Source organism: Lates calcarifer, linkage group LG3 (genome assembly GCF_001640805.2).
Source record: "Lates calcarifer isolate ASB-BC8 linkage group LG3, TLL_Latcal_v3, whole genome shotgun sequence".
Classification (NCBI taxonomy): domain Eukaryota; kingdom Metazoa; phylum Chordata; class Actinopteri; family Centropomidae; genus Lates; species Lates calcarifer.
Genome location: NC_066835.1, coordinates 1,212,387 through 1,228,798, shown reverse-complemented (window position 1 = coordinate 1,228,798; position 16,412 = coordinate 1,212,387). Strand labels below are relative to the sequence as shown.

The window sequence follows — 16,412 nt, the reverse complement described above, 5'->3', positions numbered from 1 at the left end:
GTCATCAGAACCTAAGAGAGAGGGTTTGCTGTGGGAAGTACCTGAAAATATGCCTGTGCTACAGAGGGAGGATGAAACTCTGAAACCATTGTTTGCTAAGGTGGTAGCAGAGACAGATGGAAAATGTGTAGGGAAAGCCAAGTTTATTATAGAGAAAGATGTGTTGTACATACTTGAGGAAGGCCACAAACGTCTGGTAATCCCTATAAGCTGTCGACCACTTGTTATGCATTTAGCACATACACTCCCATGGGCTGGGCACCTGGGTCGTAACAAGACACATCTACGCACAAGTGCACGCTTTTATTGGCCCTCCATGTACACAGACATTCAGAAATATTGCACTACATGTCCCACTTGTCAGAAAACCGCCATTCCCCGCAAGTCAGATCGAGCCCTCCTGCAACCACTCCCAGTAATCTCCATTCCTTTTCGCCGGATTGCTATGGACATTGTCGGCCCGCTGGTGAAGAGCAGTGGTGGTCACCAGTACATCTTGGTGGTATGTGATTATGCCACCCGGTTTCCAGAGGCTTTTCCCCTGCGCACCATCACTGCTCCCACTGTTATGCGAGCTTTGGTGCAACTGTTCTCTAGAGTGGGGATACCAGATGAGATTTTGACAGACCAGGGAACTAACTTCACCTCCAGACTGTTGCAGCTTCTCTACAAAGAACTTGGAATTGCAGCAATCAAGGCCACACCATACCATCCACAGACCGACGGCCTTGTTGAAAGATTCAATCAAACCCTGAAGAGGATGCTGCAGAAGTTTGTGAATGACACAGGCAAGGACTGGGACCGCTGGCTGCCTTTTCTGTTGTTTGCATACCGAGAGGTTCCCCAAGCCTCAACAGGCTTCTCTCCATTTGAACTGCTTTATGGCTGGGATGTACAGGGCCCATTGAATTTACTGCAGAAGTGCTGGGAGACTCCTTCCCCCACAACCACCGAGAAAGGTATTGTACCTTTTGTTCTGGAAATGAGAGAACGGCTAGCAGAATATCTGGAAGAGGCAGAGGTCAATCTGCGAGAAGCACAGAAGGGCCAAAAGACCTGGTATGATCAACAGGCAAGGCATCGCGAATTCCAGCCTGGCCAAAAAGTGCTGTTACTCCTTCCCTCCTCCAGCAACAAACTCTTGGCAAAATGGCAAGGGCCATACACCATCAACCGCAAAATGGGGCCAGTGACTTATGAAGTTCTGCATCCAGAAAAGAAGAAACCAAAGCAGATCTACCACATCAATCTGCTGAAAGAATGGAAGGAGGACCCCATCCTGGCTCCAGCACAGACATTGATGGTGAGGAAGGTGGACCCTGAGGAGGAAGTGGAAACAGAACTGGAGGCTCTGACCAGAACTTCTCCCCCTATGTTGGCCCATCTTACACCAGAGCAAGCTACACAGCTCCTCCATGTCTTTCAGGAGACCTCTCAGCTTTTTGCGGCGAGGCCAGGAAAAACGACACTGATTGAGCACATTATCCGCTTAAAAGATGGCCGACCCATCCGCCAGCGTCCCTACCGTGTCCCACAGCAGCTGGTGGAAAAACTTCATCAGGAGGTGGAGGAGATGTTGAGACTTGGGGTGATTGAACCTTCTACCTCTGAATGGTGTAGCCCAGTGGTCATTGTGTTTAAGAAGGATGGCTCACTCCGGATATGTATAGACTTCCGGAAACTCAACTCCATCTCAGTTTGATGCCTACCCCATGCCCCGAATCGATGACCTGCTTGAGAAGATCGGTGCTGCCAAATACATCACCACCCTTGATCTGTGTAAGGGGTACTGGCAGGTCCCACTGGAGAAGACATGCCGGCCCTACACAGCCTTCAGAACACCAGCGGGACTCTTCCAGTTTACTGTAATGCCATTTGGCCTACATGGTGCTCCAGCCACCTTCCAGAGGCTAATGGACAGGGTCCTTCAGGGTTGCGACCACTGCTGCGCAGCCTACCTGGATGATGTGGTGATCTTCAGCCACACCTGGGAGGAACACATTCATCACTTGTCTCTGATCTTGGAGAAGATTCAGAAAGCTGGACTAACTCTCAACCCCTCCAAGTGTGAGTGGGCACGGCAGGAGACACGCTACCTGGGCTATCAGCTTGGGCGAGGGGAGGTGCGGCCACAAGTGGATAAGTTGGAGGCTATCCTAAACTGCCCTCGACCTCGCACCAAGAAGGAGGTACGGTCCTTCCTGGGGTTGGCTGGTTGGTACAGGAGGTTTGTGCCCCAGTTTGCAACTATCGCAGCACCACTCACCGCGCTGACCAGCAAAGACCAGAAAAACCCGGTTATCTGGTCAGATGACTGTGAAAAGGCCTTCTGCTCTCTTAAAGCATGCCTGTGTCATTCACCGGTCCTCAAAAGTCCAGACTTCAACAGGAGATTCCTGGTACAGGTGGATGCATCGGCTGTCGGCCTTGGAGCAGTCCTGGCCCAAGGGGATCCTGGAGAGGAACAACCCATCCTTTACCTGAGCCGCAAGTTGCAGCCACGTGAGACCAGGTATTCTACAGTGGAAAAAGAAGGCCTGGCCATCAAATGGGCACTGGAGAGCCTACGATATTACCTGCTTGGACGGGAGTTTGATCTGGACACTGACCACAGAGCTCTTACCTGGATTAACTCCATGAAGGACCACAATAGCCGCCTCACCCGATGGTACCTTTCTCTTCAGCCATTCAGGTTTAGAGTCCACCACAGATCGGGCAAGACCAACGTGGTGGCAGATTACCTCTCCAGGTTGCCGTACATCGCCAACCCTCGGGAGGAGGGGGATGATGTGACGGAGCGGCTCCGTCACTGACGGCGGGGAGCGCACACACATGTACCGGCATACATACACGCACACACATAAAACTTCTGATCCATCCCGTTTTCCCTAGTTAACGAACTTTCCAATCAGTCAGTCATGTTCCCATTCTTGTTGAAGTAGAGCGACCAGGGGTGCACACTTGGTAGTTCTATGTCTCTTCAAACATACATTTACACATGTTACTCACCGGCGGCATATCAGTCGTTCCGGTTGCGGAGCATGAGGCGGCAAAACGGGGGCATAGCATTTGCCGCTATTATATGCCATGTTCTCGCGGGGTTTCGGGGTCATGTGACCAAGCTGATATATGTATTTCTGGTCTTCGTTTATTTTCTCTGAAATTTTCCAGTCCTGCATTGTGGATGAAAGGAACTGCATTTATAAAAACACAGTTAATTTTTGTTTAATTTAGATTTGTGTTGTGGAGCCTTTAGAGGCATTGTTAGAGGAAAAAATGTGTTTTCCTATTAATTCTGGAGCCTGGAAGGAGGGGCTATGGGTTTATAAGGGGCTGCTGTGGCCCAGGGAAGGGAGTGCTGGTTTGGTTACAGAGGAGGTAACAACCTCCTCTCATGCTTACTGAGTTACTGTAGAACTCTATTCAGCTTAACTTTTTCTTGATGTTTTTTTTTTTTTGCATTGTTTCTTTGGTTGGTACTAATTTTCGCACTGTAAAAAAATTATCACTACTTGCACTTTGGGGGGGGGCCGGCAAAATAAAGCATATAAGAGCACCATATTATCTTCTGACTACGCCTGTGAGTTTTTCCCGGGATTTTTCTTTTTTTCTTTCCCTTACCTCCACCATTTTTGGATTTTGGGGAGGTTTAAGAAAGAACCCCGTGACAGAAACCTTTAAGCAGATGAGGCATTTTAATCCTTCTGTCCATCATATGCCAGGATTAAGCTCTGCGACAGTAGCATTGTTCCTTGAAGCATTTATCAGCAAGTATGGAGGATGGGTTATCTGGAAGAATGAGTTCCAAATCCTGCTTTGATCAAGCCTGTAGCCATGTGTTAGGCAAGCATAAAACACAGAGAGTCTGAATGAGCAATGTCAGTGTATCCAGTTCTCCAGATGGTGTGCCTATCTGTGGCTGTTCTGAGTGGCGCATTACATTTTTTCCCTTCTTGTAAATGTTTCCTCACAAGCACTGGTGCTCCCCTTGTGAATATTCATACTGAGCTCTCTCCCCAAGCATGCCACCTAATAAATATTCAAGAAGCTCAGATAAATTACATATTTTTGCACACGTGTTCTCTCTGAATCTCTGCTGGTTGGATCATTGTCAGTTGTACCGTATGTCTACATTATCCATCTTATTTTATTCTCAGTGGGAATATACACTCTCTACTATGTTCTTGACATAGTCTACAACACAGTCAATACCAGTATGAGATTTTTTTTAAATATAGATCCCTATTTTGAATAATATCTTCCTTCTTGTACATTTGTTAATGTGTTGAATTTACTCCGGAGTGGTGGAAATGAAAGCTTTTGCCTTTGCAAAAAACGATGAAGGAGAGCAAATTAGTTGTCAAAAATAGACTGCTAACTATGGAGGTAACATAACAGGCTATGCAAATATCTCAGTTCTTGTCAAGTGGAGATGCAGTTCGAAGCTAAGGATGGACCTACTTCATTACTAGTTGTTAAAGTTACAGGTCTAATAGGTAAACTCTGACCTAATCTCCTCCTTGTTCACAAGCTCTACTGCATCTGCATCCTTTAAGTTGAAATGATGGCACAGCAACTTTGGTAGAAAAGCTATGAATAGCATTTTATTTCTCCAATGTGATATCTGCAACCATGTGTCACACTGACACTAACTGGTAACTTCAAGGTCAAACAAACTCCACACACTGCAGGTCCAGCAGGAAAAGAAAAGACAAGTTACAGTATAATCAACTACTGCAGCAAACAAGTTAAATGTGTTCAGCTGGTGTTCCTGATAACTATGGGTGCTGTGGGTATTTATGCTCTGCCTGCTTGTACTGATGTGATGGGAAGACATTAGGAGAAGGAGAATGGAGGGGAGAGAAAGCACAGACTGAAAAGGAGCAGCACAGCCCGTTTGATTTCACCTTGTTTTTTATACCCAAAAACAAATAATTTTTGAAATAACTATTTGTATGACCCTAATGATGATAATGATAATGATGTTAATTAATGATAACACCTCACTTATCTTGGGAAAGACTGTTGGCTAAACATAAAAAAGTTTTAATGTAGTGAATCATCACATAATAGGAAGAAGAAATAATGTCCCATTGGTAATAAATCTCTTCTGCATTCTCTCAGCCTTCAAGCAGTATGCTTGCCAACACAAGAATTAACAACAGCTGCCTGAATCAGTCAGACTGAGGAATTTTTAATACATTTCAAAATCTGCTTATAATGGAATTATTCCAGCATCACATTGTATGGTTAGTACCATTGTAATGAGCTGAAACTTAGTGAGTATTGTCTTCAGAGAGACAAGAGGAAACAGAGTTGTAGCCGCTTGAATACACACCACCTCCAGGTCAACAAACTGAAATTTTGGTCATATTTGTCTCTGTAATATTGTTATTGAGTGACCATCAACAAACAAGTTTCTCACATTTTATAGTGACAGAAACAATAGCTGTCAACCTCTGACAACTGAGTTTGACCTTTTGGCCTTTGCTCTGCAGGTGGTTGTCCGGCAACTGTCAAGCCGATGGCTGACCGATCCTGTGACCCGCCCTGCACCAAGCCACGTTCTCTCTGCACAGAGGTGAGTGTTTACAAATACCACATACATCTGTGGTTAGATCCAGTCTTCAGTATCCACAATAAATAATAAACATGTGGTCAATGTTGTAAACTGGTCTCATATCAGAGTGTCATCATCATGGTAACAATAATAAACAAGTGATTAACTTTATAGAATGGTGTTTGTGTGGTTTGATTCACAGATAAAAAGTACTTGGTTGGGTTTAGGGAAAGGTGGTTTTTCGTGGTTTTTCATTCCTTGTGGAACAGTGTGTCAGACAACCATATATGTATAACACACATACACACACACACACTCACTCACTCGCACATATTTATATACTTTTTTTTCCTTTTGTTTGCCACAACAGAGATGTAAATGAAATGATCCCTCATTTCCAGTTCTGTCTGCTTTTGGTTGTGTGCAGCTACTGTTTGCATGATGGAGATTTCTGAAGCTGGTTATCCTCTAGAGATTGTTGGGGAGCTTTGGGGATCCCCTGCAGTGTGATGAATATAGTCAGGGATCAGAGAGAGAGAGAGATGTGGAGGAGGGGTGGCTTCCCTGCACACACACTTACACACACACATACAACCCTACCCAATCAAACATACACCCTGACAAAACAGACTGCAGTATCAGAGTGTAGCATTGTTACAGAGCTGATTTAGTGAAGAATGAATCAAAGCTTTATTCAAAGGTGTGGTGTGATTTGTAAAAGGTGCTGTTTGTATTTGAAACAGTTTATTAGGATAGCCCCTTGAGATGAATCATCTTGTTTTCAAGGGGGTCCTTAAACACAAATAAATAGACAATACAACAACAAAACAGCACAGCAAACAATCAAACATACACACTCAACTGTGCCAGGCCTAGCCACTCCATACCCACTGATTCCCCTTATTTTGCCACAATACATTGAAAATAAATATATGCATACATACATCACTATATAAGTAAATAAAGGTTTTTATAGTTTACAAGCACTTAAACGAGGTGAAAATTATTTCCTTATACCATATGTGTACATGTACGTACACACATATGCATATATACCTATGCAGAATTAGAAGCAAGAACAGGAAGTTTGAAGGTGATTGAAAAGAGATGCCTTAAAAACATGAAAAGAAGTAACAGGTCTAAGTGAGCTGGGAAGAGAGTTCCAATCAGATGGGACTTTAAATTTAAATGCCCTTCGAGCAATTTCTTTAGAAATTCTGGGAACAAAGAAGAAAGGATATTCTGTATGCCTCCAATTATATGATGTTTTATATGGAATTAAAAATTGCTTTAAGTAACAAGGATAATTGAAGAAGATACATTTGAATATAAACTGGAACCAATGAAAATTCCTTCTAGATTTAATTGCTAACCAATTCAGCGACTCATACATAAAACAATGTGTTTGATAAGGACACCTTAAGACAAATCTACAGAGACTATTGTAGACTACATTGGGAGAGTGAAAATTTGTTTCTCAACTATTTTGATAAATGATATCTGCATAATCTATAATCAGTAATATCAGTTGTCATTTAATTCTTTTCCTAATTTGTAAGATAAAACAATTAATTGAGCAATATAATATTCTTAGATTGCCATTAATTTTTGTTATCACTGAGTTAATATGAGGCTTAAAAGAGAGCTAAGAATCAAGCCAGAGACCCAGATATTTAATTTCCTCCACTTTCTCAAGTGGTGACCCATCAAGAAAGTAAACTGACAAATCATTAGTTAAATTTGTAAAGTCAGATCTGGTACCAAACAACGTTCTGAATGATTTCTTCTTATTTAGTAAAAGTTAGTTAATGGAAAACCATTTTTGACAAGCATCAAGATCAGACTGTAATGTAGACTGAATGTGTGAAATATTGGACTCGGAGGATTAAATAACTGTATCATCAGCATATAATTGAATATGACAGGCAGAGGAGGTTAGAGGGAGGTCATTAATGAATATGGCAAACAGCAGTGGCCTTAGGGATGAACTTTGAGGTACGCCCTTTTCCATTATCATTAAATCTGATTGACACCTTTGATAAAGAACACATTGGTGTCTATGATGAAGATATGAATTGAACCAAAGCAGAGAAGATTCTGAAAGACTAATTCTGACCAGTTCATTAACACGAACAGCCTCTGCATTGTATATTGTTTGGCAGGAAACCAGAGCCTTGTTTCCAGACACTAATCAGTCCAAGGGGATAAGACTGTTTTTTCTTAGTATGATTCTAATCACCTTTGAATAACACAGTTTATAAAAGCTACTGCAGGCTACAAAAGTTTTTTTTTATGTTTTGTCTGTCCCAAACAAATATTTGAGATCACAGACATTAGAACTTTCGTTAGTTAGTTAAGCCCAAGAACAATTTGACTCAATCCAAAATTCAGTAAACCCAAAAAAGAGCCAAATAAGGAACACTGGTGTGAGGCTCCACCAATTAACAAGTAGGTGAGGAGAGCATTTTTCTCCTCCTCTGATGATGATGATGCACCACAGTACCAGAGTTGATAGATTTGGACATCAGACAGGAACCAACAGGAACCTACCCAACCTGATTACACTGAATATATTATGGATCCAGCCAAGCTTGAGCCCAAGGTTGAATGTCAAGGAATAGAGAGCCTTAAAGGCTTCTCCCTTCAGACTCATCATGTTTGAGCTCCAAGACATCAAAATGTATTCTAGAGAGGTTTTTTCTAGTTTGATGTATTTTATATAATTTAATACATGACATAAAGAAGTGAAAGTCTGATTGCTAAAGTCAGTTTCTCGAGGTGGATGTTGCCATGATACACAAACCTGAGGAGACAGCTTCCTGAAGGTGTTGTCACACTGTGATCAACTTAACACTTAACTGAGTGATCTCTGTCAACAACACAGTGACAACTATAGACACCAGCTCAGATCAGACACCCCACAAAAGAAATTGGGATGATACCAGGATGATATTGTATATGTAATCAAGAAGTGGGAGGGTGACAGATTGATATATGTTAACTGGCTGAGGGTTAGAGCTGGTTTGGGAGAGTGTCAACAAGTAATTTAAGCCTTCCTTCTGAATCTTTTTTCCTCCTTTTCCCTTCCCCCGTTCTTGTTTATTGAGCCTGTGCAAGCTGTTTTCTGTATTTGTTGATTATTCATTCACTCATTCATTCATTCAGTTTCCAGTCTGGGGGGTTGGTACGTCCCAAGGGGCAGCAAGATAAATCATCTCAATCACAAAATGATTGAGAAAAGGGGGGAAATGATAAAAGAAAGCAAGGAAGAAAAGGGAAGGGCAGATAGAATGCAAAGTAATCAATGATTAAGGGAAGAAAAACAAAAGTAAAGATCAAAGGTCAGAAAGGAGGAGCGAAAGAAATGGAAAAAGGAGGAAGAACAATAGGAAGGGTAAGAAGACAGAGAAAAGGGGGGACACAATGAATAAAGAGGGGAAGAAGGGGGAGAAGGAGAGGTGGGTAAAGAAGTAACAGAAATAGCAAAAAAAGAACAAAGTCAAGAAGAAGTCTGAATAAAGGGGGAGGAAAAAAAGACAAATAGAAGAAAGACAAAGAAAGGAAGAAAGAATGAAGGGGATGGATGAAGGAGAAACAGACACATGAGAGAAGAAACACAAAGGCTGTGTGTGTACACTGACCCATCAAAAACACCACCTGACTATAGGGCTTCACTGCAAATACAAACTACAGACGATATTTTCCATGGTTGCTCTTCTTGTCCTTTATATACTTTTTCCTTATTTTCAATCTAAGACAGTACGTGCAAAAGCCTAATCCCCAAAATACAGGACAAATCCTTTAAGGCCTTACAGGATTACAGGTTTCAGTATCAGCCAAGCATATTTTCTTTTATAACACTGTAACCTGTGGGACATGAAATCTGTGCTACTCTAAAATGTGTTGGACCCAGGATCTTAGAGGCTGGTTTAGTTAGATTTGATTGGTTTGGTCGATAGATCATTTTAAAGCACAAAACAGAGGCCAGGGACTTTTATCACCAGCAGATGAACTTTCCAGACTCCGGTGACTGTAGAAAGAAGCAGATTTGTTCATGGCATTGTGTTAAACCTCCCTCCTTCCTGTGCCAGGTGGGTGTATGTGGCTGTGAAGAGGGCTATACTGAAGTGATGACCTCTGATGGCCTGCTGGACCAGTGTACTGTCATCCCAGTGCTGGAGATCCCTACTGTAGGTGACAACAAGGCTGATGTCAAGACAATCCGAGCCTTTAACCCCACCCAGCCTGCAGTCAGCACACCAAACAGGGTGGGACGCACATGGTTCCTGCAGCCCTTTGGTCCAGGTAAGGCACCTCAACAGAGTCTGGTGAACTGCCATCAGTCCTATGTTGAATGTTGTGATGGCTGTGGATATTTACGCTAAACTGTTGAATATATGCAGTAAAGTTAATGTAATGAATAACAGCGAAGAGTAAATGGTGGATTCATTTATATTCAGTAATATGCAGAGGATGCCATCAAACACACACTGAAACAGCAGCAGATCATGTACCAAGTTACACTCAGACTAGAACACTGCATGTTGTGGAGGAAATGTGTGTGATTGCTGACAGCACAAAATTATTGCTCACTAAGCTATAAAAGGAGGAGGGCAAGATCTGTAAAGGAGGATAGATCCTGTGAAAAAAGGACAGAGAAAAGGGAGAAAGAAGGCAAGGATGCAAAAAGAGAGGGACAGGGGATGAAGGGAAGAAAGGATGGAAAGCAAAGGAATTGAGGGATAAAACAGGAATAAAGACAGAAAGAAAGAAAATGTTTAAAAGGAAGAAAATAGGTAAGAATAAAAAAGGAAAGACTAAAATTAATTGAAATAAAAAAGTAAGTAACAGTCAGGAGGGAGAATGAGTAAAGGGGGAGGAAGAAGTCTGAGTTAAAGGAAAAAGGAGAAGCCATGCAGGGGGGGAGGGAAGAAAAAACAGAAATTAAAAGAAAAGAAAGAATGGTATGTGGAATGAAGAGAAATAATGAAGAAAAGTCAGACATAAAAGGGAGGGAGGGAACAGATAAAAAGAGGAAAACGAGACAAATGCAGGATAAAAATAATAAACATAATTTTATCATTAGTACAGAATCTAACAAAATGGAATCAAAAGACAATAAAGACTGATAAACATTGTACCTTTATACAGCTCTAGAGCTTATTGTAATAGTTTCTAATCAACTATTCATCACACTGTGTGAATTGAAATAACAAGCAGACTTTATGATTAAATTTTTAACAGGAAGATCCATGTGTACAGAACAAATGTGACAGAGTGCGACCATGTTCATCTTTCTTTTCTCATTAGCACTGACTTATCACAGTATATTTATAGATGAGTTGTTACAGTACAATAAGTCATTTACACAGTTCACATCCCTCCACACTGCACAGTGTGTTGGTGTTGTTGGTCTGAGTACCTTTGTGTTAGTTTCATGATTCAGTGAACAGTTATTGCCACACCCTACTGCCACCTGTAGCTCAGACCAGGAAATGTCTACTATCCCTTGGCAGTTCATAGGTCCAGCTACTTTACAGTCATTTTGGAGGATGCTTGTGGTGCTGTAGAACTGTATTGCATTATAATGACAGGTGTTTCTATTATTTTGTCCATTTATATCAATGAGGGTAGGTTAAATAACAAAGATACTGTCTAATGCAATAAATCTCAACAGCACCACAAACATACAGTTATAGAGAATCCAGTTGAATCAGCAGCTCTCTGAAACAGTTTCAACACAAACTGAACACTGAAACCTTCACAAAGGACAATTTACTGCATAACTGGTATATAAGAGAGCATTAGTTTTAGCCAGGTGTTCCTAATAAACAGCCAACTGAGTGTATATCCATACAGTGTATTAAGAGTCAGTATGTGTGGGGTTCTCTCTGCAGATGGGAAGCTGAAGACCTGGGTGTATGGAGTAGCAGCAGGAGCTTTTGTTCTGCTCGTCTTTATAATCTCCATGACATATTTAGCATGGTAATGTAACAACACTTTAAGCTTATTCATCTGTGTCTCTGCTCTGTGTTTTTACTCCATCATCACTGTAGTTACCACTCATTCCAACATTCATCTACATTCAGTGATGTAATGGAGATCACCTTAAAGGGAAAGGCTCAGTGTTTCAAAAAAATTGTGCTTATTGTTAACCAAACTATTATTGGTGCTTTTACAATGTGGTCCAGCTATAAGGGTTCCTTGATTAAGCCTTGACCTAATCTAAGGAAGTTTTCAAAAGATATGAATTGATCAGAACATGAAAGTAAAATTTAACTGATAAACTGGCTTAGATTTTCACTTAATTTATTTTCACATGGATGATGTTTAAAACAGATTAAATTTGTTTGTTTGGAAGAGTAATCTAGCAATTTACCATTGCTTCTTCGTAAAGGTCAGGAGCTTGTAAAGGACAGAATTAATAAGAAAGACTGAGATATTTGTCCTCGGTCAAACTCCAAAAACACTGGATCCTATATTTCCCTACAGAGAGAGAGAGAGACAGAAAGAGAGAGTACAAGGGAAATACTATCCTTAACATTATGCTCTGTTAACTCACTGACAAAATTTAAATATGAGCTGGGCTCTCCTCAGGTATGCTCACGGGTTAGCACCGGCACCAGTGCTCACACAAAATGAAGTTAGTTAGTTATATACATTCTTGTGATTAACATCTAACTAATGTATTATGTAGGCTATTTGATTAATGTAATTATTCTAACTAATGTTGCCTTGCTAGCTAATAATCATCATAATGCTGATACTTGAAGAAGGTGCAGTGCTTTATACTTAGGAGAGAAAGCCTGTCTGTTGTCATGGTTCTCTGTATGTACACTTATCTCATGCACACAAATTAGTTAAAACTTGGGAACAAATTGTATTTCATGCGCCAGATTTGATTAATTTGTTTGCTCGTTTTACTATTTAGTTTGCTCGTTTAGAAAAAAAATTGATGACCACTCCAGGGCACCGTACTTTGAGGCTATATTGGAAAAAAGAAAACGGTTTGTGTCAGTCCAAAACTGTGGCATGATTCCTGCTGATCAGGGCAAGTTTTACCTTCATTACATCACTGCTCATGTTTATTCATTCATTTGATTTTTCATTTAACTTTGAGTTCATTTATTCCTTCATTTCTTGTTTTTCTGTCTCCACCTTCACACTCCCCGTTCAGTTATTGTTGTTGGCTTTGCTACAAGTCAAAGTCCATGTCTGCCTCAGACAGGGTTTACTGGATGGACCCAGTGCCTTACACCTGTCCTGCCTGCCAGAAACTAGAGCAAGACGAGTTACAGCAGCACAGCCAACTCCAACAACAACATCAGCTGCAGCAATATGAGGCACAGCTCCAACAGCCACCTCCATCACAACAACAACCACAGCAGCAGCAGCCACTACCACACCTACCACCTCACCTTGAAACTCTCATCACTTAGCCAAGGCCTCACCTCACTTCCCTGTTACTCACTCCACCTCACTCCCATTTTTACACAAACACCCAGAGTGCCTGTTCATTCATTTCAGTGGATAACTTCTTGGAGGTGAGCTGTCCAACTTCCATCAAAAACACCACCTGACTGCAGGGCTTAACTGCAAACATTAATTACAGACTATATTTTGCATGTTTGCTCTTTTTGTACTTTTTATATTTAGTGGGTATATTCAATCTAAGACAGAAAGTGAAGAAGCCTAATCCCCAAAACATGGGACAAATCATTTAAAGTCTTACAGGATTACAGGTTTCCATATCAGTTACAAAAGTGTATTTACTTACTGAATTTGAAAATCATGTTTTGCATAAACAATCAAGACAAAGACAGATAATCAGTATTCACTCCAAATTTGAATCTTTGTCTGGAAATATAAGCCTAGACAGCAGTATAGCAAACAACTATATATGTCACCCACAGTGTTTTTAGGTTGCATTTTTATTGTGGCAGTATTTTTTTAATCAGTGGTCAGTGGGCCATGAGTCAAGAGGTCACCAGTATCAGTTCTCCCTGAGTAAAAGCATGTTTGGAAAATAGCAAATCTTTTATTTGTTGTTTTCTCTCTTAGTTTTAAATACAACACCAACGCTGCCAGTGTAATTTAACTATATAGTGTAAACCTGCAGGTCCCTCAGAACTTTAGGTTTGTTTTTCTTCTGCCACCATCTTGTGGTCATTCATCCACATTTCATGTGGGCACATAATCATCATGTTGTCATTACTGAGTTCCAGAAAATAATTCATCCAACATGTTGCCCACATTATTTACCATTCTGTCACTGCTCTTTATTCTCTATGAGATTTACTAAGTGGCACTTCCTTTTTTTATTTTTTTATTTTTTTCTAGTTTTAGCCCATTTTCTCCAAATCACTTAGACTGTACTTTACTTTTGACCATTGACCAAACAGTACCACAATAATTTAAGTTTTTGAATTTGAACATTTCCGATCACTGCTCCAGGCTATGAAAATGAACTATTGGAACTTTCTTTATCTGTTCCAGTGAACAAAATGACAAACTTTTCCAGAGACAAGTGAGCAATGTGGAAACATCCTGACCCAGTTTCAACAGTGCTATGCTTCTCACAGGCTGAGCTGTGTCAGTAGACATCAGAGCAAAGCTATGGTTGAACAGATTGGTTTCTCTGAACTTTCCTCCTTTTTGTTTCATCTGCAGCAAAAAGCCAAAGAAGCCACAGCGACGACAAATGAACAACAGACTGAAGCCGCTGACTCTGGCCTATGATGGAGACGCCGATATGTAGAAGTCTTCCTGCTGACCACACTGACCTACAGACATTCGTAGTACTACAGGGCACATGGGGTTGCTATGGAAACCCCTTGATGTCAGGGCTGCCGTTGGGCATTTTTCAACCAACATGCAGACACCTTGGGAAGATGATTTTAATGGAAAGAGAAACCTCAGAGATCAAGACACTGAATCCATGTCCATGAGCAGCCTTGATGTTACTGTCCTCTTTTTTTGATCTCCATTTTGATACTTTGTTTCACAAGAGCCTTCATGAATTCTTTATCTTCTTTTGGAAGTCTGCCTTTGCTTCTCTGCCATCTACTGCCAGTAACATTCAAACCATGGTTGTTGGATAGGGTCATCTAAAAACATTATGCTCTAAAAGCACAAATCTTCATTTGTCTTTTTGTTATTTTTGTCACAGCTGAGTGGGGTAATCTCTGTATAACACTCAATTCTCGGTCCCATTCACAACATTCAGAACCCTCAGTGTCAATATGGTCTTGGTCCATCTCATGAAAAAAACATAAAACCAGAGAAAAAACTATAATGAATCCCAGAGCCACCATCACTTCTGCCTGCCTATCCTTTCTCAGCTTTTCAGGCATAATTTTGCACTATATTAGTGCAGCATGATATGTTCTTATGTCTAGCTTCACCATAGGAAACTGCCTCAATACAAGATGGTGTACAGTCTTGTCCTAGAAATGTAAAAAAGTAGACTTTTTGCAAACAGAACTTACCAATGTTTGTTAATATTTTTCTTCTATTACCTCTTGTATGTGATATGATGGGACTCAATGTAAATACGATTTTTTTGTGGTCTCAACTTTACCTTTCTAGTATGTACAGCTACGTGTCCCAAGCTCTGCCTGAGTTAATTTATTCTCTGATGATTTTTTGACAGCTGAATTTTTACTTTTGTAAATGATTGATAAGCATCACTGTCATCGATTCAGACAGCATGAGAAACCTCTACCATTGTCAAACTCTGTAGCTGTGACATGGGGGGAAAAAAGAGGAAACAAACCTAAACATGAAAGATAAGTTAATATTGCATCTTGACTCCCAAGTATTTAGGTGGGTGAGGATGATTAGGGCCTGTGACATTAAAGTTTGGAGATGAATCTAAGTATACTCAAAGGTGGAGTCCATCCAAACATGTTCTTATCAAAGACTTATAACTAAGGGTTAGTAAATTAGTAAAATGTTTTGGTTTTTTTTTACTATTAATGAGGACATTAGTTCAAACTTATAAAGCCTTAATGAAAGTTGACTGCTGTGACTTTTTCCCCCAAAACATCCTCTATACAAGTTTGGTTATTTATTTATTTTGAATTCACACAGGTATTTGAGATGTTCTGTCTTTACTAACTTACATTGTGCTCAAATCCAGTCTAATGTTGTTTACTGTACCACACCAAGAAACTATTCTGTGTAGATTTTCCTGGAGGAGGTTTCTCCCCATTCACAGCTATAGAGAAACAGTCGAAAAAAACCTGAAGGACTCACTTCTGTCTTACAGGTTTTATTCATCCATTCATGTTTCATGAGATTCATCTAAGTGAACTTATGTCATGTATCCCAGAGAGACACTGTGGATGAACAGTTGCTGTGGTCTCCCCGTTTTAAAAAGCTTTCAGCCCAAACTGTATCACTCTGGGTGACTTTGGTATTTCATGATTGTGTAAAATCCTATCCAGGAACTTTTCTACTGATAAAAGTATTATATAGGAATGTACATACAGTGCAGACTAACGCTACTGCCTGATGTAAGCTAAAAGCCCAGTCACCCAAAGTTAACAGTGTTATTATTTGTTAGTACTGAGACATCATGTCATTGCCAGAGAATGACAGTTTAATAATCTGTGGAGTTTGTTGCTAGTAAATTAACAGAATGTTTAATTTATATTTCTTGGAATATGAGTTGTAAATAAAGTACAAAATATTTCTTTTTTTAATTTATTGTTCATGTACCATATTATGTTTCTTTTTTACTGAACAAGATGTTATGCATAATGAAAAAGAAGAAAAAAGTTGCAGATGAACCTGCCCTTTTCCTACTCTTTGTTAATATGTATTTGACTAATTGCTAATAATAAACAAA

At 40.4% G+C, this 16,412-nt stretch overlaps 1 protein-coding gene across 1 annotated transcript in view; it reads left to right on the top strand.

The window, feature by feature from the left end:
* thsd7aa (thrombospondin, type I, domain containing 7Aa) overlaps positions 1-16,412 on the top strand; it is a 152,314-nt gene extending 135,902 nt beyond the window's left edge. The window contains 4 exon segments of the mRNA XM_051078823.1: positions 5,499-5,581; positions 9,652-9,865; positions 11,458-11,545; positions 14,231-16,412. Coding sequence (XP_050934780.1) covers positions 5,499-5,581; positions 9,652-9,865; positions 11,458-11,545; positions 14,231-14,318 — 473 coding nt within the window. The 3' untranslated portion in view covers positions 14,319-16,412.